Source organism: Capsella rubella, unplaced genomic scaffold, assembly GCF_000375325.1.
Source record: "Capsella rubella cultivar Monte Gargano unplaced genomic scaffold, Caprub1_0 scaffold_4, whole genome shotgun sequence".
NCBI lineage: Eukaryota > Viridiplantae > Streptophyta > Magnoliopsida > Brassicales > Brassicaceae > Capsella > Capsella rubella.
In genome coordinates, this window is record NW_006238920.1 from 14,038,984 (window position 1) to 14,063,465 (window position 24,482).

The 24,482-nt window shown below is 41.4% G+C and overlaps 8 protein-coding genes across 12 annotated transcripts in view; 5 read left to right on the plus strand and 3 right to left on the minus strand.

Moving 5' to 3' along the window:
• The first annotated feature begins 66 nt into the window (after positions 1–66).
• LOC17889251 (U-box domain-containing protein 15) lies at positions 67–2,997 on the plus strand. 3 transcript variants are annotated; one of them, XM_023783850.1, is made up of 3 exons: positions 67–261; positions 384–615; positions 1,180–2,997. In XM_023783850.1, the coding sequence occupies exon 3, from the start codon at positions 1,216–1,218 to the stop codon at positions 2,875–2,877; it is 1,662 nt and encodes a 553-aa protein (XP_023639618.1). In that variant the 5' UTR covers positions 67–261; positions 384–615; positions 1,180–1,215; the 3' UTR covers positions 2,878–2,997. The 3 variants fall into 3 exon arrangements, with proteins under 3 accessions (XP_023639618.1, XP_006293423.1, XP_023639617.1); XM_006293361.2 differs by lacking the exon at positions 384–615; XM_023783849.1 differs by lacking the exons at positions 67–261; positions 384–615 and adding an exon at positions 654–670.
• Positions 2,998–3,036: 39 nt separating this feature from the next.
• LOC17890451 (tRNA (adenine(58)-N(1))-methyltransferase non-catalytic subunit trm6) lies at positions 3,037–5,940 on the minus strand. 2 transcript variants are annotated; one of them, XM_023783851.1, is made up of 13 exons: positions 5,748–5,940; positions 5,510–5,637; positions 5,267–5,372; positions 5,089–5,170; positions 4,929–4,999; positions 4,800–4,841; positions 4,530–4,654; positions 4,267–4,360; positions 4,088–4,160; positions 3,825–3,988; positions 3,642–3,747; positions 3,391–3,477; positions 3,037–3,301 (listed from the first exon to the last, which is right to left on the minus strand). In XM_023783851.1, the coding sequence occupies exons 1-13, from the start codon at positions 5,894–5,896 to the stop codon at positions 3,215–3,217; spliced, it is 1,314 nt and encodes a 437-aa protein (XP_023639619.1). In that variant the 5' UTR covers positions 5,897–5,940; the 3' UTR covers positions 3,037–3,214. The 2 variants fall into 2 exon arrangements, with proteins under 2 accessions (XP_023639619.1, XP_006294219.1); XM_006294157.2 differs by having other exon boundaries at positions 4,061–4,160.
• Positions 5,941–6,337: 397 nt separating this feature from the next.
• Positions 6,338–8,152, plus strand: LOC17889508 (peroxisomal membrane protein 11D). The gene is made up of 8 exons (XM_006294859.2): positions 6,338–6,464; positions 6,637–6,838; positions 6,939–7,013; positions 7,170–7,244; positions 7,325–7,405; positions 7,501–7,575; positions 7,661–7,834; positions 7,931–8,152. Exons 2-8 carry the CDS (start codon positions 6,644–6,646, stop codon positions 7,964–7,966), a joined length of 711 nt encoding a protein of 236 aa, XP_006294921.1. The 5' UTR covers positions 6,338–6,464; positions 6,637–6,643; the 3' UTR covers positions 7,967–8,152.
• Positions 8,153–8,321: 169 nt separating this feature from the next.
• Positions 8,322–9,608, minus strand: LOC111831115 (pentatricopeptide repeat-containing protein At1g10270-like). Its single transcript, XM_023784665.1, has one exon. It carries the CDS (start codon positions 9,606–9,608, stop codon positions 8,322–8,324), a length of 1,287 nt encoding a protein of 428 aa, XP_023640433.1.
• A 727-nt stretch (positions 9,609–10,335) lies between these two features.
• On the minus strand, positions 10,336–11,661 carry LOC17887616 (pentatricopeptide repeat-containing protein At3g60960, mitochondrial). The gene has a single exon (XM_006295375.1). The coding sequence runs from the start codon at positions 11,659–11,661 to the stop codon at positions 10,336–10,338; it is 1,326 nt and encodes a 441-aa protein (XP_006295437.1).
• Positions 11,662–12,887: 1,226 nt separating this feature from the next.
• On the plus strand, positions 12,888–15,793 carry LOC17888068 (probable methyltransferase PMT16). The gene is made up of 5 exons (XM_006293772.2): positions 12,888–13,622; positions 14,166–14,376; positions 14,464–14,764; positions 14,840–15,241; positions 15,328–15,793. Exons 1-5 carry the CDS (start codon positions 12,969–12,971, stop codon positions 15,653–15,655), a joined length of 1,896 nt encoding a protein of 631 aa, XP_006293834.1. The 5' UTR covers positions 12,888–12,968; the 3' UTR covers positions 15,656–15,793.
• Positions 15,794–16,806: 1,013 nt separating this feature from the next.
• LOC17888159 (homeobox-leucine zipper protein HDG1) lies at positions 16,807–20,906 on the plus strand. 2 transcript variants are annotated; one of them, XM_023784532.1, is made up of 9 exons: positions 16,807–17,171; positions 17,271–17,470; positions 17,547–17,664; positions 17,766–18,440; positions 18,547–18,648; positions 18,738–18,959; positions 19,322–19,499; positions 19,594–19,961; positions 20,213–20,906. In XM_023784532.1, exons 1-9 carry the CDS (start codon positions 17,040–17,042, stop codon positions 20,552–20,554), a joined length of 2,337 nt encoding a protein of 778 aa, XP_023640300.1. In that variant the 5' UTR covers positions 16,807–17,039; the 3' UTR covers positions 20,555–20,906. The 2 variants fall into 2 exon arrangements, with proteins under 2 accessions (XP_023640300.1, XP_006293718.1); XM_006293656.2 differs by having other exon boundaries at positions 17,274–17,470.
• A 25-nt stretch (positions 20,907–20,931) lies between these two features.
• The window catches only part of LOC111831116, a 6,371-nt gene continuing 2,820 nt past the window's right edge, over positions 20,932–24,482 (plus strand). Inside the window, exons 1-2 of the mRNA XM_023784666.1 lie at positions 20,932–21,161; positions 22,252–24,475. Of these exons, the coding sequence (XP_023640434.1) occupies positions 20,932–21,161; positions 22,252–24,475 (2,454 nt within the window). The remainder of the gene's footprint in view (positions 21,162–22,251; positions 24,476–24,482) is intronic.

The following is a 24,482-nucleotide window of genomic DNA, read 5'->3' on the forward strand; positions in this document are numbered from 1 at the left end:
CCGTTCGATCAGTTGAATTTAAAAACCTCTCGCGATTCGATAAAAATTAGAAATCGTGCGTTACGGCTCTCTGTCGGAACAAATCTAAAGCTGACTAAAACAAAATAAACGACTCTGGCACACAGCTCCCTCTGTGTAAAAGAGAGTGTCTACTTTTGTTTTGTATCAGTTTCGAAATTCAAATATCTCTGCTACTAATTCGTTCAAAATCAGTTTCAGACATCGAACCCAGAAGCTCACGCATAGTTCTTTTGTTTCCAGGTAATTGTTAGTTTTCAATATTTCTTCATGTTCTGTTTGAATCTCTTGCATTTTACACAAGCTCTTCTCACGAAAGAACTTTTAATTAAGCTTTTTTTTTTTTTTGGCTACTTTTCTTACAGTAAAGATAATGTTGTGGATTTGTCACCAACCTTGTATGTAGTGTGCTTTAGTGGAGTTTGGTTCCAACTCTTATGAAGTTTTTAAGCACACGATTTGTTGAAAGAGACTCACATCTTCTCTTTAAAACAAAGTCTCTCTTGTTTCTTTATTGCTTTTCCTCTTAAACCAGCTCTTAATCTTCAATCTTTGCCTGTGTTTTGAAGCTCTCCCTCGTTGTTGTTCATCGGAAGGGTATTCTTGTCTATATTTTCCAGGAGCCTTTTCATGAAAATTAATACTTTATCATGTAATAGATGCTGATTGTGATGATTCTTCTATTTCTTTATTACCATATGTATCATTCATTAGCCTTTATAAAAATCTCATTTATTGTTCACACCGACGAAGTAAAGGAAATTGGAAAATGACTTGTAAATTTTTGTCTCGTAGGGGTTTTTTAATTTGTTCTTCAGCAAAAACAAAAACAAAAAAAAAAAGTCGATAAAGCTTTTCTGTGATACATCTTCAAGATTCTCGAAACTCTTTTGATAGCTTCTTCCTTTTTCTTGTTTGAAACTCCGTGTCCTTATTTATAACAAATTTACCAACTTGTTCATCACTCTTTCTAACTACTCCCTTCATTGCCTTTTGCTCCCCACTTTTGTCTTTTTTAATTTTCTATTACAGAGCTAAAGTATCAATTATTTGCCAGTGTGCCTCTCATCAAGGCCTATTTGATCGTTTCTGAGTTTGTTTTTTTTGCTTCGATACATCTCTAAAGTTTTTTTTTTAATTTCCTTCTTTGGTGTAATTCAGTGAAACAGAGTTCAAGGATTGTATTTCTCTGTGATCATGGTGGAGGAGAGAACCGGGAACGAAACTCTGGTTGATCCAACAGTTGAGGATTTGTTGTTACAGGCGCAAGAGTTTGTCCCTGTTGCTTTGTCCAAAGCAAGAACAGTGAAAGTTTTCTCAAGCAGATGGAGAGTGATCATTTCAAGATTAGAGAAGATACCGACATGTTTATCGGATTTGTCTAGCCATCCTTGCTTCTCTAAACACGCTCTATGCAAAGAGCAACTTCAAGCGGTCTTAGAAACCTTGAAAGATGCCATCGAGCTCGCTAATGTATGCGTAAATGAGAAGCAAGAAGGGAAGTTGAAGATGCAGAGTGATCTCGATTCTCTATCTGCCAAAATCGATCTTAGCTTGAAAGATTGTGGATTGCTTATGAAAACAGGTGTTCTTGGAGAAGCCACACAGCCTTTATCCTCTTCAATTCAAGACTTGGAAACGTTCAGCGTTAGAGAATTGCTTGCTCGGCTTCAGATAGGTCACTTGGAGTCTAAACGCAAAGCGCTTGATCAGCTTGTTGAGGTAATGAAAGAAGACGAAAAAGCGGTTTTAACAGCTTTGGGTCGGACCAATGTCGCGTCTTTGGTGCAGCTTTTGACGGCTACTTCGCCTAGCGTCAGGGAAAACGCGGTGGCTGTGATCTGCTCTCTAGCGGAATCAGGCGGATGCGAAAACTGGCTTATCTCTGAGAACGCGTTGCCTCCTCTGATAAGACTACTAGAATCGGGAAGTCCTGTTGCTAAGGAGAGAGCGGTTATTTCGTTGCAGAGAATGTCTATTTCATCAGAGACATCACGTTCAATCGTTGGTCACGGCGGGGTTAGTCCGTTGATCGAGATTTGCAAAACAGGGGACTCTGTTTCTCAATCCGCTTCTGCTTGTACTTTGAAGAACATTTCCTCTGTGCCTGAAGTAAGACAGAATCTAGCTCAAGAAGGAATCGTTAAAGTGATGATTAACATACTTAACTGCGGAATTCTATTGGGATCTAAAGAATACGCAGCGGAATGTCTTCAGAATCTCACTTCGAGCAACGAAACTCTTCGAAGATCGGTTATATCAGAGAACGGGATTCAAACTCTGCTTGCTTACTTAGACGGTCCTCTTCCTCAAGAATCAGGAGTTGCAGCAATTCGGAATCTTGTTGGCTCTGTTTCTGTTGAGACTTACTTCAAGATAATCCCAAGTTTAGTCCATGTTCTTAAATCAGGATCAATCGGAGCTCAACAAGCGGCTGCATCAACTATTTGCAGGATTGCTACATCAAATGAGACAAAGAGAATGATCGGTGAATCAGGTTGTATCCCGTTGTTGATAAGAATGTTGGAGGCGAAAGGGAGTGGAGCTAGAGAAGTTGCTGCTCAAGCTATAGCGAGTCTGGTCACGGTTCCAAGGAATTGCAGAGAAGTGAAGAGGGATGAGAAGAGTGTTACCAGTCTCGTGATGTTACTTGAGCCAAGTCCGAGTAATTCGGCAAAGAAATATGCGGTATCGGGTTTGGCGGCTTTGTGTTCGAGCAGGAAGTGTAAGAAGCTGATGGTCTCTCATGGAGCTGTTGGTTATTTGAAGAAGTTGTCGGAGTTGGAGGTTCCTGGTTCGAAGAAGCTTCTTGAAAGAATTGAGAAAGGGAAAATAAGAAGTTTCTTTGCTAGGAAGTAGAGCTGCGAAGAACATGATGCAGATCTTATATCAATGTGGTATATATATAATGTATTCTGTAATGTTTTCATAATCTTTATGAAACTCAGCCAATGGTAATGGTATCTTGTTTGGTATGTATATATTGTAGTGTTGTCATATGACCAAATACACAAAACATCCAAAAAAACAATTCTAACATTTCAGGTGTGGACATACAAAACTGTCAGAGAAAATTGTAAGGGGATGGCCGTTTTCACTAATCTCAGCCCTTATATTACAACAACAAAACAACCACAAAGACCTTTGAAGAAAAGTTTCTTCATCAAACCAAAGTTTCTGGTTTTGAAAACAATAGTCAAGTGGTAGAGATTCTAATGCCGCTCAGAACATATCCTCCAAAAGAACTCATCTGCATGTGAGGGTGAGATCTTGAAGGAAGAACCTGCATTTCGAGATATTCATATATAGATGGACAACCTCTAGATGATCTATCTATCTATTGGGATTTTAAACAAGAGAATTTTATCAGACCTGATATTCGCGTAGCCATGGTTCTGTTATTTGCAGGTTGATCGCCATCTTCTCCTGCTGAAGCTTGTGCATGCATGTTGCCAGTGGCTATGAATTTCATAATGAGATTTTGTTCATTATTTCCAAAAAACATTAAACGCTTAGAAAAAGTTCACTAAGCTATAGGTCTACTGTATCTAGCCTAGAACCGAATGTAGCAGATTAGAATTAGTTAGAGAGCAGTTACAGAGGGATTTGGTCTTCTGACATACCTGTAAATACTGGTGATATATTGCAAAGGGTGCAGAGTAGGAGAGAAGTGGCAAGGCATCCTTAACAAAGCTCCATGGGTCTTGGTCTTGTGCAGCAATGATTAGGCTGCAAATTAGACGATCATTTGGTGATGAATGAACATAAACCAAATTCATTCATAGAAACACTTATATGTTACTTACCTAGAGAAACCGTTTTCTCGCCACATATCTATTATTTCTTTTGAAGCTTTGGCTCCAGCTTTTGGGGCTTTGATAATTTTTCTCTCTGGGACAACATTATCTACTACTCTAACCTCAGCTGTCACAGATACATCTTCTACCATACTATCAGATGTAGCTATTTCCTGCATTTTTCAATAAAGTTGTGACCGAAGTGTAGTAATTATCAATTGAAAATTTATAGGTTCACAACTTGCATTGATATTGTTCTCAGTGTTACTAACTCCTTGTTGATTATTTTCTTCAGGAGACTCAGTTTTGGCTGACGAGAGCTCGGTTACAGATGCCTGCACGATCCTGCACATGAGAACAGGAACACAGAATGTCCACAAATGCCAATTACAGATATATCTTACAGAATGGTTTCAATTAGAGAAAAAGACTTGGAGACAATCGAACATACCTCTCTATAACCTTGTCACTAAAGTTGAACATCCTTACCATCTCCACAGGATAAGGACTACTTCCCTTATATGTAGAGCAAACATAACCAGTGCCTGTCAAAAGGAATACATTAGAGACTCACAATTGCAGTGGCATAATTGTTACAGAAATATGCAAGTGCCATCATTAGTTGGACATTATGAAAGATATTTTGGTCCTGACAAAAAGATATAATCATCAGTAAAAGAGAAAAAATTTGGAGAGTTCATTGAATTTATATACCTCCTAATCGTTCAGCCACTGCACCAGTGACAAGGCCACCAACCATATCTACTACAAGCACATCCGAGTATGCAGTGATATTAGCCATTGTTAACAGAAGAGATAACGCATCTACCCGTAAGAATCTACAACACACACACAGAGAAGATATACAACACAATCAACACATAATTGTTATCTTAAAGAGCGAGAATTAAATTCTCAACAGAGGAAAAAAGGACTCAGGATCTCCAGAATACACAATCAATGAAAAGAAACAAGTGTACTTACCCGATTCTGGCTGGATATTTCTTGAAATAAGCTTCACATATACTGGTAAACATAGACAGATCCCTTCATAAGAAAAACGAAAGACGTAGAAAACAAAAGGAGACAAAACAATAAAAACCGAATTAATACCTTCGAGAAAAAGGCCGTCGAAGAAGCAGCTTTGGTGCATATTTCTTCTGCTTTTTAAGCTTATACTTCTCCTATAAGATGTAACACGAAAAGTCAAATTATATGTCTCTCAAACTTGCAAAGTAGACGCAGATAGATTAAGAATAAAAAAATACATTACCTGAGACAACTGAAACTTCTTATCGAATGTTTTGCTGTTTGCAATTAGAGCTTCAATAATTTCATCCCCTTTGGCACCCTCTCTACTCTCATAAAAAGACAAGAAAAAAATTAGCAAATATTCCACTAAGGTCTGCATTCAATCTAATAAAACAGGGGATATAAAGCCTTCTTCTAACCTCCGCATAGCTTCAATTTCTTCACCAGTAAGGTTCTGAGCTTCATTGTTGTCGACGAGTTCCCGATTATCTCTAGAATCGTCCATAACATTATTATGGTCATTTTCTGGATAAGCAAACATCAATTAGACCAAATTCAATCTATCTTCAAACCAACCACTACCATTATAGTAATTTGTAAAAATTCAGTTTCTTTAGTATTCAGCTTACAAGATAATGTGATATTGGTATTCAAAAACAAACCTTTTTTAATTGGTAGAATGCGAGAGAGGAAAGAGCCATCTTCTCCGCTTTCGACTTGGAACAGAGATCCAAACGGAGCTCCGATCAATGGCTTTAAAGAATAATTCTTATTCCCAATTTTTAATATACTGTAAGAAAAGAGAGAAAAAAAAGAATCAAAAACCAAATTCAAAAGCAATAGAACTGAGGGTGAGAATCAATCTGGGTATACTAAGATCTCGAGGAGGAGAAGACGTACGCGCCACCAGATAAACGAGCGAAGACGAGACGGTCACCATCGTTGACGTCGAGCAAAACGCTGCAACCTTCCCAAGCCAATCTGGGATTTGGATCTTGAGGCTTGTTGTTATCCTCCGACATGACTGTCTGATCCTTATTGAGTTCCATCACCAAAAAAAAAAAAAAAGACTGCAGTTATATGTTTGTTTGGTTAGTTTCAGTTCTGACTAAAAAAAAGTGAATGACGGATTTATAAGTAAAACCCTAAGTACTAACGACTACGGTTTTGTCGGTTAAAGAAAGAGCGGTTTAATGCTTAATTAGGCCTAAACTCAAAGTCCATTAGATTTAATTGGGCTTTGAGAGTGCTCTCGGCCCAATAACCACGTGGAGTTTCACAGTATTTTTCCCTAGAGATGTGTGCCACGTGGATGGGACGCGCGAAATATCCTCAACTTCCGAATGCACAGTGAGAGATAGCTAAAATCGAAGAGTCAACATAATCGACGGCTGAGAAAGAGGGATCGTAGAGATGAGTGCGTTGACCCAACGGCGTTGTTTTGTTTGTTTATCAGGAAACGAAGATGACCAAACAAGCCCTATCTTCCGATTACACAACACAATCAAAAGAAGATCAAGACAAAACGATTTGCTTACGTGCGTTCCAAAAACAGAGGCATTGAATCTTTAGTTGATCGCTCTCTCTCTCTCTCTCTGTTCACATATCTCCCCAAAGGTATATCGAATCGTAATTTTTTTATTTTTTTATCTGATTATTCACATGTTAATTTTGTAATTCATTCGATCAAAAACGAGTTCGAAGATCGAAAAGGCTGTGAATTTGCTAATTTTGTGTTGGGTTTGCAAAGGTCTCTTTGGTGAGAAACGTTTCTATGTTTTGTATTCAGAGAAAACATGGCGACGACACTAGATGTATCAAGAGCCGAGCTTGCTCTTGTGGTTATGTATTTGAACAAAGCTGAGGCTAGGGATAAGTTATGCAGAGCTATACAGTATGGTTCCAAGTTCTTGAGTGGTGGACAACCTGGTACTGCTCAAAATGTTGACAAATCTACTAGCTTAGCCAGGAAAGTCTTCCGTCTTTTCAAGGTTGATCCTTTTAGCTGTTTCGGTTTCGTTTTGTCACTTTGATTTGTGTTTGTTTTTTAGTTTTGTTAATTGACTTAGATATCTTTTGTCATTGTTGCAGTTTGTAAATGACTTGCATGGTCTTATCAGTCCTGTTCCTAAAGGGACTCCACTTCCTCTTGTTTTACTTGGAAAGGTAGGTACTTGAGAGCTCATAGTTCGTTTCATTTTCATACTATACCCATTAATGAACTGTGAAAGGAATCTCAAGTACCAAGATTTATTAGTCCCCTTGTTTTCATATCTTTGTTTTGGATCAATCTTTGTTGATGGATGTTTTTGTTAATTTCAGTCCAAGAACGCACTTTTATCTACGTTCTTGTTCCTGGATCAAATTGTCTGGCTTGGGAGATCAGGAATATATAAGGTAAGAGAGATCAAATCTGTGTACCACTGGTCTATTGAAGTTTTGGGTTTTGGCTAATGTCTTTATGTATCTCTACACAGAACAAAGAGCGAGCTGAGTTACTTGGACGGATATCTCTTTTCTGCTGGATGGGATCTTCTGTGTGTACAACTTTAGTCGAGGTCCGTCTCTTCTTTCTTTCACTTTCCAAGTCAATTCCTCATATGTCACCTTACCTTTTTAGCCGCTTATATTTATCGGTTTTCACTGTTATTAGATTGGTGAGATTGGAAGGCTTTCTTCATCAATGAAGAAGATTGAAAAGGGACTCAAGAATGGTAACAAGTATCAAGTAAAGTTCTCTCCTCTAATCAAGAATCTTCTAATTCTACATATTCTTACTATAAGAGACTCAATTCATGTTTATCAAATTGCAGGATGAGGAGTATCGTGCTAAGCTTAAAAAATCAAACGAGAGGTCACTTGCTTTGATCAAATCAGCTATGGACATTGTTGTAGCAGCTGGTCTGCTTCAGTTGGCTCCAAAGAAGATCACTCCTCGTGTCACCGGAGCTTTTGGTTTCATCACCTCCGTCATTTCTTGTTACCAGGTAACACTTCTTTCTCCACGAAAACCGATCTTTTCCAATTTCGTAACTTTCTTCTGCTGATCTTATATGGCTCTCATTTTTCCCTACAAACCACAGTTGCTTCCGACACGCCCCAAGATCAAAACACCCTGAAGCTGATCGAGAAAGCTGGTGTGAAGGAGAAAGTAATTTCGCAACGTTTATGTTGGTCTTTTAAAAAGGAAATTTGCTGCTGTTATTACCTCGTATAAAATACTTATTTCCAGGAATGATGATTTTAATAAATATGTTTATGCCTCAGATTCTTGATACGCAAGTTTTAATATTGAATTATTATTAGATGTTGGTTTTCCTAAGCAAATACTATAATGGAGTAGTAAACTATATGCGATATGTCACCAGTTGTGATTCATGAGGGTATATGCTTTTCGTTGTAACTACTAAATTACAAGAAAGAAAAAAAGAAAAATGTAATCTTATTAGAGGCAAGCGAGCCGAGCAACCTGCCCTAGAAATGCATCAACCATCTTGTTAGAGAGTCGCAGGCATCCTCGGTTCTCCCAGCTTTTAGATATGCAGAGATCATCGCTGTGTATGTAGAAACATCAGGTCTGATCAATCTGTCAGAGCACATTTCTTCAAACAAGTGCTCTGCCTCAAACAATATGCCCTGCCTGTTAAGCCTTGTGATAATGTTTCTGTAACACGTAACATCTGGGTTCTTGAGCTTTAATGCTTTCACCTTGTGGAAAATTTGGATAGCCCGGTCAAACCGACCTATTTTGAAACACTCGGTCACCATGATATTGAGCGTATAGTCATTCATATTGTGCATCTCCTGGCTATGCAAAACCTGGTCGAGTAAGGACCAAGCTTCGTTTTTCTTGCCATACTTGAGAAAAAGGAGCAAAATTGCGTTGACAGCAGGGGCTTCCTTAAGTTTTCCCAACTCCAAAAGACTGTAGCAATCCATAGCTTTCTCCTCCTTACCTTGCTCGAACCAATACTTCATGTATGTGTAGCGAAAAATCGCAACATCGTCATATCCAACACCACTCACATGAGCTCTCCCCAATTGATAGCCCAATACCTCATTGGCCTTTTCAACATCCCCTTGACGCAACACCCCCTCCAACAGGTGCATGCACACACGCGAGGTCATACAGGTATACTTTGTCGGCTTTAATCGATCCATGGCTTCTCTCAATTCCTCATTGGCTTTTTCAACATCCCCCTGAAGCAAAGTCCTCTCAAACAGGAGCATGTGCATATTCGAGGTCGAACTGGAAGACTTAAATAGATACATGGCTTCGGCTAGTCTCCCGGCGTCGACCAAACCTTTGGAGATGAGGGATTCCGTAACGACATTGGCCCGTGAGGGGTCGTAGAGGTTAAGAGCGTCGTCCAAACGGCCTTGGTCCAGGTGGAGTCTGATGATATCATTGAAGTACCCATCAAAACGTACAACCTTGGAATCGCGGTATAAATAATGGAACAGGTCCAAGGCATCTTTGTACCTCTTGGCTTCGCACAAGGCGCCGATTATTGCTTGGCACGTATGTTTGACGCAGATTAAGTCTTCATAGCCCGCCGAGGCTTTGCCAGCCAGGCGCGCGTGCTTGGCCGCCGTGTCCAGGTCTCCCAAGCCGATCAGGAAATCAACTCGCGCTTGTAAAGCCTTTGGTCGGTAATCCAAGTTGTACAAGGACGGATCTTTCTTGACGACGGAGGATAAGCTACGAAAGGAATTGTGGTAGGCACTGCCAGTGAGGACGAGCCGACGACAGAGAAACATGGCGGCGGTCAGCAAAACAATTATATTCGAGAATACCAATTTCCTTCCGGACTCAAATACTCTCAGCCCTAAATATTTCCGTGAGCTATATATATATATATATGTACACTGAATCTTTTTTTTCTTTTTTTTTCGGGAAAATATACACTTAATCTAAGATATGATCAGTTTGGTCGTTATCAGTTTGAAAAATTTCTCGTATGTTTATTATTTTCATGGGGACAGAGCTCAAGACATGGAATCCTGTGACTGATAGGCTCTATGATCTGGACTTTGTTCCATCACTGAATCAATGGGGAGTACCAAAATCTTATTCCCCAACTGGCTTCTTCATCAATTGTCGCCCCTCTTGTCTAGTTGCCTCCAGGAGGTATTTCTTTGGATGTCTCCTAACCATTCGCATGATGAGTGCATTATTGCTCTTACTTATGGCCACGAATAGCTATAGTTTTCGTTTAAAATTATTGGAAATAGTATGAACCGGATTGTATGACATCTATGTCGAGCACAGATTACTAATACATTGCATAACTGAAAGCAACTTAAACTAAATTTTTTTATTGTTTTGGTAAAGACCTCCAAAAACAAATGGTAAGAGAGACTAAACAAGGCTTTTCTTTTAAGAATGGCACCATTTGGATGGATCATAATGTTTCCACAGAATCACTACTGTCTTTTCGAACACATTAGTTATTGAGAACATCAGCTTTGATATAGCCAAGAAGCTCTAATCGGCCTGACGAACAGCAACCTTGAGTAGACTTGCAGCCACCATCTTTTGCAACATCCGTTGAGCATCATACACTCTCCCAACCTTAACATATCCATTGATCATTGATCTAAATAAAGGAATCTCACGGGACAAGACCACGTCTTTGTGTGAGCACAATCCCTCAAACAAACCCTCTGCCTCAGACATCATTCCAAGCTCGCAAAACTTGTCGATAATGTAACTATAACACCGAGAAAACGAAGCTCCCAGCTTGAAAGTATCCATTGCCTTTTTAAACTTGCGCATCTTGAAGCACTCGTTCACCATCAGATTAATAGTCTCTGAATCAATACTATCTGCACCCCTAGGTCGACGAAACACATCCTTGTTAGAAACTCGTGTGTTAGAATTGTTTATCATCTCCTTGAACAATGCCCACGCCTCAGATATCTTGCCGTGCTTTAGCAAGGTTTTCAAAAGGGTATTTCCAGTCGGTGGACACATGAGTTTTCCAACTTTGGTGGAGATGATTGAGTTGTAAATCTTCATGGCTTCCTCATCATTGCCTTGTCTAAACCAGTAATCCAAATATTCTGCATCCACCATAGCTATTGTGTCGTATTCATAAAGATAACAAGGTATATTGTCGAAAAAATCATAGGTTAACTGATCAGCTTTGTGGAGGTTTCCAAGATCTAAGAAGCCACGAATCAGATAGCTGTATGCAACTGAATCTGAATCATAGATACGTTCCACCCATTCCGCGCCGCCCTCAATCATACCCAGAGCTTCATAGATCCTCCCTGCGTCGACAAGGCCTTTGGTCAGAATCCTGTATGTGTCTTCGTTGTCTATATTAGAATCTCTGGCGCGACGGTATAGTTGGAGGGCATTGTCTACGCGGTTTTCATTACAGTGGACTTTGATGATGTGGTTGAAAGAGACGATGTTGGGAGTAATTTTACACTCGTTGAAGAAGTAGTGGAACAGAGCGATGGCGTCCACGTAACGTTTGGCGCCGATCATGGCGCCGATGATTTCGTTGCACATGACGAGTGTTGTCTCGGGGCCATCGCGATGTACTTCCGATCCAGCGAAACGAGCGATTTCCGCAGCCTTGTCCAGCTGAGAAAGCTCGATCATTGAATTGACTCTGTACCGTAGAGAAATCGGACGGTCATCGACGAAACAAGGGGTGGGGTTTTTAGGAAGCTTCTGGGTGAGAGCCAACGGGAGTGACGACGGATCTCTTCCGACTGAGTACCGCACGGCGGCGGCGGAGGCAGAAGAAAAGTAACGGCTTAGGCCAAAGAGATTTCTGCCAAGGCTCCTCATGGTCATGGCTGTGGAGCCGAGGAGAGGGGAACGAGGGTTTAAGAAAAAAGCCGATCTATATTTTTTGTTTATCTTATTCACGTACGTGTATTCAGGTTTACGAATATATTTGCGTTTATAATTGTAATTTTAGGTATTTAGGTTACTACGAATCCTAAAATATAATAACTAACAACTTTTTCAAAATATAAATAGAAATCTCAAAAATATATTGTATATCGGATTTTTTGGGATATACCGTACATCCACTTCCAGTTTTTCGGATATAGAAATCTAATTCAGTACCTTACAATTTCCTGTTCGATGCTATCAAATCTGAGTATTTGGCCTATACATCAAAACGAAAACCTAGAGATAGAATAGTATAACAATATACCCAGCGAAACATTGCATAGCATATATGACTAAATGGTACGTACAAAATGTTGCGTTGGAAATCAGCTTCTTGTATGTTTAAATAAATTACAAACGCAAACCAAACTCTTCTTTACTGTGTTTTAACGAACTAAACATTGCTTCTTCGGGCATTTCTTCACAACCCCGCAAGGTTTTTAAACTCCTCTGGCCCCCCCCCAAAAAATAAAAATAAAGTGCAAAACTACATTCCCATAAACTGGCGTATATACAGAGCAAAAGAAGAAAGAATCTCAGTGCATGCAAACCGGGGAATGCATCCCAAAATTGGTTCGTACCGGTGAAAAGTGCAATTGGGATTGCGTCTCTTTGCATCCAAAGGACCCAAACGGACCCCTCACCCCCTCATCTAACAACAAACCTCACGCCCCTTCATCGGAGCGTGCACTTTCACGTACACGGATTCTTCCTAATGTCAATTTTATTTTAAAAAAATATAGAAAGATAACATTATTGTTGTTGTACACAATCCATAATTTTCCATTTTCTTGGATTTTCAAAACATTTAATTCCAACAGTGCATGAATATCAGAATATGTACACAATCCATAATTTTCCATTTTGCTTCAGAAAAACAAATCTAATAAATGAGATGAAATAGGAAAAGAATAATATTGTGAACATAATAATTCCGCATTGTTGCCTATGACAAGCTCGCACGTTTTAGCCTAATCTCTCTCACGAACCATACCATTATAAACCTCATTGACCTTTTGACCTTAATGCGCGCGTACCACACACTCGCTTCTTTTTTTTTTGTTCTCACTCTCCCCTTTATATGACACCCTCGAACCACTTCATATCAACCCTGAAAACTTCACTCGTCACACATTCGATTCGTGTATACATAAAACTATTTCGATTTCGTTTCCTGATTCGTAATTTTCTTTGTGAAAGAGATGAATTTGTTTACAAGGATATCATCTCGGACTAAGAAGTCCAATCTTTACTACGTAACCCTAGTTGCGCTTCTCTGCCTCGGGAGCTACCTTCTCGGTATTTGGCAAAACACCGTCGCCAATCCACGCGCCGCCTTCGATGATTCTGACGGTACACCGTGCGAGGCATTCATCAGACCAGATTCTGCCAAAGATCTCAACTTCGACGCCCACCACAGCATTCAAGATCCGCCTCCTGTGCCGGAGACCGCCGCGAGTTTCCCGTCGTGCGCCGTCGAGCTGAGCGAGCACACGCCGTGCGAAGACGCTAAGCGATCGTTGAAATTCCCGAGGGAGAGGTTGGAGTACAGGCAAAGGCATTGTCCCGAGAGAGAAGAAATCCTGAAATGCAGGATCCCGGCGCCATACGGATACAAAACGCCGTTCCGGTGGCCGGAGAGCCGTGACGTGGCGTGGTTCGCTAATGTGCCTCACACGGAACTTACGGTTGAGAAAAAGAATCAGAATTGGGTCCGGTACGAGAATGACCGGTTTTGGTTCCCTGGTGGCGGTACCATGTTTCCACGTGGCGCTGATGCTTACATTGACGATATCGGACGGTTGATTGATCTCAGCGACGGCTCTATCCGCACTGCCATCGATACCGGTTGCGGGGTACGTTTTTTTACATTTTCCACCCGGTTCGGTTTATTTTTCCCTTTCTATCAAAGAGTGCATAATTCATCATTTTTATTTTTATAATTCAAAACTTAAAAAGAAAAAATAAAATAAGATTTTTTATCTCTCACCAATCTGTTTCAGTCGAATAATCTGTTGGGACGTCTATTTTAACTAACAAGATATATTTACGCATATCCTTATCTAGTCATATCTAATCTCAATTCCATTTGTTTAATTGCATCACCATCTTGGAATTTTTACTAAATTTTAGAAAATAAAGCATATTTGTTTTTTTTTCCAACATATATTTGGTTTCTGAGTGTTACCCACTTATAAGTCACCTAATCGTCGTCTAATGTCACTATTGACCAACTAAACCTGTAAAGTTGAAAAAATAAACTTAGTAGATGGACTTTTTCTCTCTCTCTTAGATTGACTTAATTTTTTCAAACAAAAAAAACAAAAGTCATCTGCTTAGTTTTCTAACTTTTGTTGATATATATGTTCGAGTAATTAAGTGTGTCTTTGGTTTAACAGGTGGCAAGTTTCGGTGCGTATCTTTTATCAAGAAACATTACAACGATGTCATTTGCACCAAGGGATACACACGAAGCTCAGGTCCAGTTCGCACTCGAGCGTGGTGTGCCGGCGATGATTGGAATCATGGCTACAATCCGCTTACCGTACCCTTCTAGAGCCTTTGACTTAGCACATTGCTCTCGTTGCCTTATCCCTTGGGGCCAAAATGGTTCGACTCTAAACTCTGAACAAGTTCGAAATCACTCATTATTTTTGAGGTTCTAACTTCTTATTAACTCTTTGTGTTGTGTTGCAGATGGGGCTTACTTGATGGAGGTGGATAGGGTTTTAAGACCAGGAGGGTACTGGATCCTTTCTGGACCGCCGATTAATTGGCAGAACCGTTGGAAAGGATGGGAAAGGACGATGGATGATTTGAATACAGAGCAGACTCAGATCGAGCAGGTCGCGAGAAGCTTGTGTTGGAAGAAAGTTGTTCAGAGAGATGATCTTGCTATTTGGCAAAAACCCTTTAACCACATCCAGTGTAAGAAAACCATACAGCTTTTAAAGAATCCAAAGTTTTGTCGTCATGATCAAGATCCCGACATGGCCTGGTAAGCAATCTATAAGTTTCTATATCTAAGATTTTAAAATGGTAGAATTTGGCTATAAATTTCGAAATGATGCAGGTATACGAAGATGGGTTCCTGTTTGACGCCGTTACCTGAAGTTGATGATGCGGAGGATCTAAAGACGGTGGCTGGAGGGAAGCTAGAGAAGTGGCCAGCTAGATTAAACGCAATTCCACCGAGAGTAAACAAAGGCGAACTCACGGAAATCACACCTGAAGCTTTCTTGGAGAACACGAAACTGTGGGAACAGAGAGTTTCTTATTACAAGAAGTTAGATTACCAGCTGGGTGAAACCGGGAGATACAGAAACTTAGTTGACATGAACGCTTATCTCGGTGGATTCGCGGCGGCTCTAGCGGATGATCCGGTCTGGGTTATGAACATTGTCCCGGTCGAGGCTAAGCGCAATACTCTCGGTGTCATTTACGAGCGCGGTCTCATCGGAACGTATCAAAACTGGTAAGCTTAAACCGAACTTAAAGTAAATCGAGAATTTCTTGTGGAAGGTTATGGTTTAATGATCCGATTCCTCTTGGGTTTGTTAGGTGTGAAGCGATGTCGACGTATCCAAGAACGTATGATTTTATCCATGCTGACTCGGTCTTCACAATGTACCAAGGTAAGTGTGAACCGGAGGAGATATTGTTGGAGATGGACCGGATTCTTAGACCGGGTGGTGGAGTGATTATAAGAGATGACGTGGACGTTTTGATCAAGGTTAAGGAATTAACCAAAGGATTACAATGGGAAGGTAGAATTGCAGACCACGAGAAAGGTCCTCATGAAAGAGAGAAGATTTACTATGCGGTGAAACAATATTGGACCGTTCCTGCTCCCGAGGATGATAAAAACAATACCAGTGCTCTCTCATGATTTTGAGTTTTTTCTTTAACAATGTTATGTTTTTTGGTTTTGGTTTTGATTTTTTTTTTTCTTGCAACAATAAATTCTCAATGATTGTTGTCATTATTCTTATCATATGAAATAAACAAAAAATAGTTTACAGATCGATTTTTAACTGCATCGTATGATCATAATTAAGACTTATTCAGTACGTATACACCCAACTATGTTATGTATGTTATGTACATGCTCCAGTCTAAGTAAAGATGGTTCTGATTTCCTGACTTTTGTTTCGAAAGCGAAGTAAAGATGGTTGCATGCCGGCTAAAACAACATGTTTGACCGACTATAGTCTGTAGTAAAGTGTGAACTTTTGATTTTTATTATGTCAATAATATTTTCATATTTAACCATATGATAGCTACCTTTCATTATATCATTTTTCATATTCTCATTAGTATTTGGACGACTATTCTTTCTTTTTGGTCGTTGATTTGTGTACCAAAATATATATATTGTTACAGACTTTTTCTTTATTTATTTTCAAAGTTTTTCCAAAAAGATATAGTTAGATATATATATACTTGGTATGCAAGTCTGCAATCTTTTTATTTTTTTCTTTTCTTGGTGTAGAGGCTACTTTTTTTTTCTGCCGGCCTTTTGGGTTCCTCCATATCGAGTAAGTAAAGAAAGGCATATGTTATAAATGAAGCAGTTAGTTTCGACAGCTTTTCACGTCCATTATTATCCAATCATTCAATTTATTGAATCTTAGGTTTATATCGCAGTCTTCAATTCCGAATAATTATTGATTGGGTCATGAAATTTAAACTAGCCAGCCACACTTTGCAACAACCCCATCTCTACCTTTTACTTACCCTTTTTCACCTGTTTATTAATACTATTAGCCTTCGTTTAACAATACTTTCTCAAAATATATAGACTGTGTACTATACTAACAGAGTAAATGCCACTTTAACTTGGCAACAAAAATGTTATCAAAGTGAAATGGAAATTTACTAAGAAGCTAAATAGTTACAAACATATAGCTTCGGGACCATAGTGGTCCATATAGTTTTGAAGCTAGTGTGAACCTGTGAAGGTCCAGAGAAGGGCAAGACCGTAATTGTAACATGTGAGTGGACTTTTATTAGCATATGGGAAAGAGGAAAAAAAAAGGGTGAAGAGAGAGTGAAGAGTCAACCAAACTGTTGTTGGCTGTTTTATAGTTTTTGTAAGGCTTCGAACACTCCACATCTCTTCTTTCTCTGTCTGAACAAATCTGAAACCCCTTTTTCGTCTTCTTCTTCTTTCATGAACATGCACCGAAGCTACTAACTTCATCCGTTACGGATTTTAATTTAAAAGAGACTACGGATTGTTAGAGATTTATATTTCCTTGGTTTTAAAAAAAATGAATTTTAGCGGTTTTCTCCATCACGACGACGATAGCTCCTCCGGTGGCGGAAACCATTTCTCTTCCGCCGCTATGTCCGGTGGTCTCGTTAAATCCATATTCTCTTCTCCTCGTCTCTCTCTTGGCCTCGTACGGTTTTCAACTTCTCTTTCTTTGTAGAGATTTTGATTATTATGACTTGGTTTTTGTTTTGTTCCATCTCTGAACAAACGTTTTAATTTCCTCCAGCAGCAAACGAACGGAGAAGCCACAAGAACCGGCGAGAGTTTCGAGGTGAGTGTTAGCCGGAGAAGTCCAGAGAGCAGATCTGGAAGCGATAACGCCGACGCACTCTCCGGCGACGATGACTTAGACGCTTCCGACAGACCTTTGAAAAAGAAGAAACGTTACCACCGACATACTCCTCAACAAATACAAGAACTCGAATCGTAATTATATATCCAATCCCTATTTATTAATTAATTTATAGAAATATCAACCGACGCCGTTGATTTTTAATTTTAGGGTTTTCAAGGAGTGTCCCCATCCCGATGAGAAACAACGGCTAGATCTTAGCCGTCGGCTTAACTTGGATTCTCGACAAGTCAAGTTCTGGTTCCAAAACCGCCGTACTCAGATGAAGGTTTGCTTTGCTTCCTCACTTCCTACTCAAATCCAAGTTTTTTTTTGTTTTATTTTAAAAATAAAGGAAGAATAATTTCTGTTTTTTTTTTTCTCCGGTAGACGCAAATTGAGCGCCATGAAAACTCTTTATTGAGACAAGAAAACGATAAGCTCCGAGCTGAGAACATGTCTGCACGAGAAGCCATTAGAAATCCGATGTGCGGTCATTGCGGTGGCGCCGCCGTCCTCGGCGAGATTTCTCTTGAAGAGCACCACTTACGGATTGAGAACTCACGCCTTAAAGACGAACTTGACCGTATATGTGCCTTAGCCGGTAAATTCATTACCCGGTCTGACGATGACCCAACCGGTTCGCATCATCTATTACCAAACTCGGCGCTTCAACTTGGCGTCGGTACAAAAAACGGTTATGGTGGTGGCGGTTTCACTCTAGTCCCACCTGCTGGATTTGAGATTTCGTCTCCTTTCTTCTCCGGTTTAGCAGCTCCGGTTAACCGTACCACGGATGTTGGGACCGGTCTTGATCAGAAGTCATTGTATTTGGAGTTAGCTCTTACCGCAATGGACGAGCTCGTGAAAATGGCGCAGACGAGCGAACCGCTTTGGATACCAAGCTCAAAGGGCAAAGGTGAAATGCTTAACCGTGAAGAATACGAGAAAAACTTCACACCTTGCCTTGGTCCTAAACCGGACGGGTTTGTCTCAGAAGCTTCTAAAGAAGTTGGAGTGGTTATCATCAATAGCTTAGCCCTAGTCGAGACCTTAATGGACTCGGTTAGTGACCTGATTAAATTAGCACACTTAACAACTACAACAAATTATATATGTAGTTTTTGAAAAATGTTGATTACAATTAGTGGCTGTGTTGTTGAATTTCTAGGAACGATGGGCGGAAATGTTTCCGTGTATGATCGCAAGAAATTCGACTAGTGAAATAATCTCTAGTGGTATGGGAGGGACAAGAAACGGTGCTCTTCATTTGGTAAGTACGCATGTATACATACGCAGTTCATTACATTATTGTCTTCTTTGACCAGTGGATCAGATTCTTAAAGGGATTGGTTTGTGTAGATGCAAGCAGAGATTCAGTTGCTTTCACCGCTTGTGCCGGTTCGTCAAGTGACTTTTTTGAGGTTTTGTAAGCAACACGCTGAAGGTGTTTGGGCGGTTGTGGATGTCTCTGTTGATAGGATTAGCGACCGAGGCGGCTCGGCTTCTGCTCACACGTCTCTGAGCTGTAGAAGGCTACCGTCTGGTTGCCTTGTGCAAGACATGCCCAATGGCTACTCTAAGGTACATTACAAAGCTATTAGTCCTTCCATTGTTTGATTATTTACAACTTTATTGGAGTATTTATAAGGGTTAAATGACTACTGACTACAAGCTGTAAAGGTTTTTATTTAGGTTTAACATTAAATTATTCATGTAAATTGTAATGCTGCAAATTTACATTTAATAAATTGAATAGAAGCATCTAAAAATCTCTCTCGATCTAATATGTTGCCTTGATCACATTAAATTTCATGTCATTTTCTATTCACATCTTAATTCCTCGTCTCCATTTTCCAAGTCAATGAAAAAAAACTTTCGATGTTGATATTTGTAGTATATAATTTGATATTACAGTCAATTCATTTTATTTATTTTTCTCATAGGTAACATGGATAGACCACACCGAGTACGACGACACCCGTATCCACAACTTGTATCGTCCATTAGTCAGCTCAGGTCTCGCCTTTGGATCCAAACGGTGGATATCAGTTTTGCAACGACAATGCGAAAGCCTCACCATACTCATGTCCTCAACAATCCCCAACCGCGACAACACCACACGTAAGCTTACCCGCTCAAAACGCAATCCTTTTAATAACATTTTAGCCTTTTTTTTGGGATTATTGAAAAATGCTTTCGTTTTTATAAAATGTAGCCATAAGCTCTATAGGAAAGAAGAGCATGTTGAAGCTAGCACAAAGAATGACTCAAAAGTTCTGTAGAGGCGTATGCGCTTCGTCTTCTCAAAAATGGAGTAAACTTGAGATGGGTGACATCGATGAAGACGTTAGGATAATGACTCGAAAAAACGTGGATGATTCCGGCGAACCACCAGGGATTCTACTAAGCGCAGCCACCTCCGTGTGGGTACCAGTTCCACCGCGACAGCTCTTTGATTTTCTGAGGGATGAGCTTCTGAGATCGGAGTGGGACATTTTATCCAACGGTGGACCAATGCAGGAGATTGCTAACATCTTCAAGGGCCAAGATCAATCCAACTCCGTCTCCCTCCTCCGATCCACTGTAAGTATATATATATATATAAATATATGCATGCATGTGTCTGAAAATGACATTTGTGGTCATATGAATGAATCTTGTCGTCTGTGATTGGAAAAGGACAAATCTTGAATTTGGAAGCATGCAGTGAAAAAAAGTCAAAATCAATAAGACATTTGGGACCTTTTTTTCTCTCTCTTTCTGCTGACTTTTTGTTTTCACATTATTGACGCATTTTTCTCTTTTTTAATTGTTTTGGTTGGTATGTTTGAAAGGCGATGAATGCGAACCAGAGTAGTATGTTGATACTACAGGAGACAAGCATAGACGCATCTGGTGCGGTTGTTGTATACGCACCTGTTGATATCCCTGCGATGCATTCTGTGATGAAGGGTGCAGATTCGGCTCACGTGGCTTTGCTTCCTTCCGGGTTTGGTATTCTCCCAGACGATGGTCAAGGCATGGAGGAAACCGGTTCGCTTCTCACTGTGGCGTTTCAAATTCTGGTTAACTCTCTTCCTACGGCTAAGCTCAACGTGGAATCAATCGAGACCGTTAATAATCTGATATCATGCACCGTTCAGAAAATCAGAGCCGCTCTTAGATGTGACAAATAATTGCTCAACCTCAAACTTTTTATAATGGGCTTTTTGGAGTCAAGAACGAACCAGCTCATGTGTTGTGATCCGTTTGATGGTTCGGGTATTTGACTCACCAATCAGTTTTAGTTATTGTTGTATACTTGTATGTTTTGGTAGATTAGGCTTCTAATCTGTATGTTTTTGTCGGAGGTGCGATATGTAAAATTTTCGTTAATTAACTTTGACAAGGTCCCGAAGCTATGGATAGGACAAGTGGGCTTAGTTTTTAGTGAAGTTGTAAATGTTGGAGGGTTTGAACTTCTAAATCCATCATCTATACTACCCCATTGCCCATTGGGCTTTCATTTCAATGAAAATGGTCGGAAAGTGATGTGACCTCGAGCAGCGACAGCATGGAACGGACGGACGAGACGCCCGGACGGACGGACGACGACCGAGACGGGACGAGTATCGACCGCTCGAGGCACGGACAGATCGAGAGATCGACTGAGGCGACCGACGACATCCGACAGACCCGATCGATGACTCGACCCAAAGTCCCGATTCTTGACCAAGGAGCGATCACAAGGAGCCGACGCATGGAGAAGAATGTCCGAGACCAATTCAACCTCTTCCTTCAAGGGTACATTCAAGATCATGCCTCGGACAAACATGTCTTCGACGATCCACCAAGTCAAGACGAAGAGCCATCATGGATGGTCTTCACCATCACCATTGGTGAAGACGTTTAAGTCGTTAGCGAGAGGCTGTACTCTTTTTCCTACCTCGGTTTTTATCCCAATGGGTTTTACCGAGAAGGTTTTAACGAGGCAGTTAATCCTAGCGCATTCCCGCGTTTACCCTAGACGCGTGAATCCTATCCTTACTTTGAATTTCGAACGTTAGTAATTTTTGTCCTTTTGTTTCAAGTGTTGTAAGCCGCTCGACCACACACGTGGCCTAGGGCAAGAATAGGCTCCTTCTCTCGATCGCACCTATTTAAAGGCTGCTCAACCCTTGTAATAGACACGCTTGCTTGAATCAAAACCCTAGGTTTCTCTCTTGCGTCATTTCTTCGTTTCTCTTACAAAGGCCTCACGCCGACTAAAGGATTCGAAAACCCTCGTCGATCGATCGAGCCGGGCTCCACCATCGACGGGTCAACCGTATCACGGGCTTTTCCATCACTCGTGTGTCGTTGAATCACTCCACCGTTCATCCACCGAGAGCATCTCTCATTCGTACGAGCGAGTTCTCCCATCCCGCATCAGCCGCTTCGTTCGCTCGACAGTATCCGATCCGTTCATCGATCCTCGTCCGTACCTTCGATCCGTCGAACGTATCCGAGGGTTCTTCAGTGGTATCAGAGCTGAAGGTCCTACGAAAAAGGTTGTATCTTTCCTTTTTCCATCTTTTCTTCGTATATCGTCACCGTATCTACCTTTTGTTCGATAGAAGTTCTTAAAGATCGAGTTTTTATTCGAGTTTTTCCTTCGTGTTCTTGATGTTCTTCGATCTTTTCAGCAAAAAGTAGATTTTGATCGATAAAGTGTTTCCCTTTTTACTAGATTCGGTTTTTAGACGCGTTTGGGTCTTAGATCTAGGCACGTGTCGAGTTATTTTGTTTGGTCTTACGTTGTATTTGCTTTTAGTCAATCATGGGCTGTCACGTTTGAATATCTTGCTTTATTGGCGCGTGAAACTTAAAAGTTCTTTGTCCTTTATCGATCCAGGTACGACAGCCATCGATCGGATCGATCTGACATCGCAGCCGTTCGTACAACGGGCGATAAAGACCGACCCCAGTTGTACCCGCATCGATCACCAACGGAGCATCTTTCGACCACCGCTCGTACCGCTCGAGCAAACACCGTCCGTACTGATTCCGATCGCCGGAATCTTCCCCGGAGTACTTTTCCGACGATCAACGACCGCCGGATCCACTTTTCCGGTCAACTCCCCGACGGATACCCGGACATCAAACCACCTATGGACGGCCCACATCCACCCGACGGCGAGCCATTACCCCCACCCGAGCTTGGGGCCGTTTTGACCGAGTTTCGGGAGGAGTTGACGCGGATACGGGAACGACTCACCCGTATCGAAGAACAACACTTACCACCCGGGGCACCCCTACGAGCAGTCCGCGGTCGACAACAACAACCGCACTACGAGCCAGAACAGAACGAGTCTTCCGGAGACGAACGACGAGCTCGACCCCGTGGACGATATGATGGTCGACCCGATGACCATCGGGCACAAGAGCCGGGACACAAGCTTTCCGTCCCAACCTTTGCGGGAAAGGTCGATCCGGAAGCTTATCTCGATTGGGAACGTCGTATGGATCATGTCTTCTCGTGCTACAACTACAACGAGCGAAGGCAAGTCACGTATGCTGCTGCTCAACTGACCGATCACGCCCTCACTTGGTGGGATCGAGACATGGCCGAGAGAAGGCGTAATCTCGAGCCGGCTATCTCGACTTGGGAAGCTATGAAGAATATTATGCGAAGAAGATATGTGCCTCCACTATACCATCGAGACCTTCAGAAGCGGTTTCGGAGACTCACCCAAGGTGCCAAATCCGTTGAAGAATATTATGAAGACTTCGAGCATTTGCGGAATCGACTCCAATTAGACGAATCCGAGGAAACTCTTATGGCTCAATTTCTCGATGGATTACAAGATCGGATCGCGAGAAAGGTCGAGAGGCAAGCTTACTCCGGTATCGAAGAATTGTTGCATCTCGCAATGCAATGCGAGCAACAAATCAAGAGGAAGGTCGCCACCTTGAGTCGAGGTCGAACCCAAGGAACTCCCAGCTGGTCACCTAGCACATCACCGGCTAACAAAGCTCAAGATAAGGCCAAGATTGCTGTCGTCGAGTCTCGTTTCAAACCAAGGGAACCCAATCCGGACGCTCGAGCCGATCCGAGGCGACCCCCGATCGAGACTCGCAGCCGAGACATCGTTTGCTTCAAGTGTCAAGGTCGAGGACATTTCGCGAGAGATTGTCCCAACCCACGCACGATGATCATCACCGCAGCCGGAGAGGTTGAATCCCAAGACGAAGCTGACGAACCGGACGAGCCGAATCCGACAGACGAGATCGAGGAAACAATCGCTGCGCCCGAAGTAGGCGAGTTGCTCGTCATCCGACGGATTCTTAGCGCCAGCCAACAGCCGGACGATACCAATCAACGGGACAACCTATTCCACACACGATGCACTGTAAGTGGGAAGGTTTGTGGCTTGGTCATCGATGGGGGCTCATGCACGAATGTTGCGAGTTCCTATATGGTCAAGAAACTTTCTTTACCGACCACAAACCACCCGAAACCTTACAAACTTAAATGGTTGAATGATAAGACCGTGATTCAAGTCAATGAACAAGTCACGGTTCCTTTTGCTATCGGGCCGTACAAAGACCAAGTCTTATGCGATGTAGTACCGATGCAAGCTAGCCACGTTCTTTTGGGACGACCATGGCAGTTTGATAAGGGAACCAACCATTGTGGCCGATCAAATCAATATTCTTTTATGCATGATGACAAGCGTATTTGCTTAACTCCTTTGTCTCCATCCCAAGTCAATGAAATGCAATCCAAACTCTCTAAGGAACCAAGCACTAAAATGAATTTCTTGATTAATCATAGTGTGGTTAGAAAGTCTTTGAGTGATCCTACTTGCCAAATGCTACTAATGGTTTTTAAAGATGATGCAATTGTAGGCACCAAGGAGGCGTATGTACCGGATGAGATCAAGTCCATTTTGGAAAAGTACGAGGATGTATTCCCCGAAGAGCTTCCAAAAGGGCTGCCCCCGATTCGAGGCATCGAGCATCAGATCGATCTTGTACCGGGAGCACAACTTCCCAACCGACCCGCGTATCGAGTAAATCCGGAGGAAGCAAAGGAATTGGAGCGACAAGTGTCCGACCTTATGAGGCAAGGCTATGTCCGCG

Bases quoted from the DNA above. Each gene is read 5' to 3' on its own strand.
- LOC17888159 (XM_023784532.1), top strand. From the start codon at position 17,040: ATGAATTTTAGCGGTTTTCTCCATCACGACGACGATAGCTCCTCCGGT. The intron at 17,665-17,765 runs GTTTGCTTTGCT...TTTCTCCGGTAG, and splicing joins ACCGCCGTACTCAGATGAAG to ACGCAAATTGAGCGCCATGA. The intron at 18,441-18,546 runs GTTAGTGACCTG...TTGAATTTCTAG, and splicing joins TCGAGACCTTAATGGACTCG to GAACGATGGGCGGAAATGTT.
- LOC17887616 (XM_006295375.1), bottom strand. From the start codon at position 11,661: ATGACCATGAGGAGCCTTGGCAGAAATCTCTTTGGCCTAAGCCGTTAC.
- LOC111831115 (XM_023784665.1), bottom strand. From the start codon at position 9,608: ATGTTTCTCTGTCGTCGGCTCGTCCTCACTGGCAGTGCCTACCACAAT.
- LOC17890451 (XM_006294157.2), bottom strand. From the start codon at position 5,896: ATGGAACTCAATAAGGATCAGACAGTCATGTCGGAGGATAACAACAAG. The intron at 4,655-4,799 runs GTAAGTACACTT...TGTGTGTTGTAG, and splicing joins AAATATCCAGCCAGAATCGG to ATTCTTACGGGTAGATGCGT. The intron at 4,161-4,266 runs GTATGTTCGATT...TCTCATGTGCAG, and splicing joins AGTGACAAGGTTATAGAGAG to GATCGTGCAGGCATCTGTAA.
- LOC17889251 (XM_023783850.1), top strand. From the start codon at position 1,216: ATGGTGGAGGAGAGAACCGGGAACGAAACTCTGGTTGATCCAACAGTT.
- LOC17888068 (XM_006293772.2), top strand. From the start codon at position 12,969: ATGAATTTGTTTACAAGGATATCATCTCGGACTAAGAAGTCCAATCTT. The intron at 14,377-14,463 runs GTTCGACTCTAA...GTTGTGTTGCAG, and splicing joins TATCCCTTGGGGCCAAAATG to ATGGGGCTTACTTGATGGAG. The intron at 14,765-14,839 runs GTAAGCAATCTA...GAAATGATGCAG, and splicing joins CAAGATCCCGACATGGCCTG to GTATACGAAGATGGGTTCCT.
- LOC17889508 (XM_006294859.2), top strand. From the start codon at position 6,644: ATGGCGACGACACTAGATGTATCAAGAGCCGAGCTTGCTCTTGTGGTT. The intron at 6,839-6,938 runs GTTGATCCTTTT...TCATTGTTGCAG, and splicing joins AAGTCTTCCGTCTTTTCAAG to TTTGTAAATGACTTGCATGG. The intron at 7,014-7,169 runs GTAGGTACTTGA...TGTTAATTTCAG, and splicing joins CTCTTGTTTTACTTGGAAAG to TCCAAGAACGCACTTTTATC.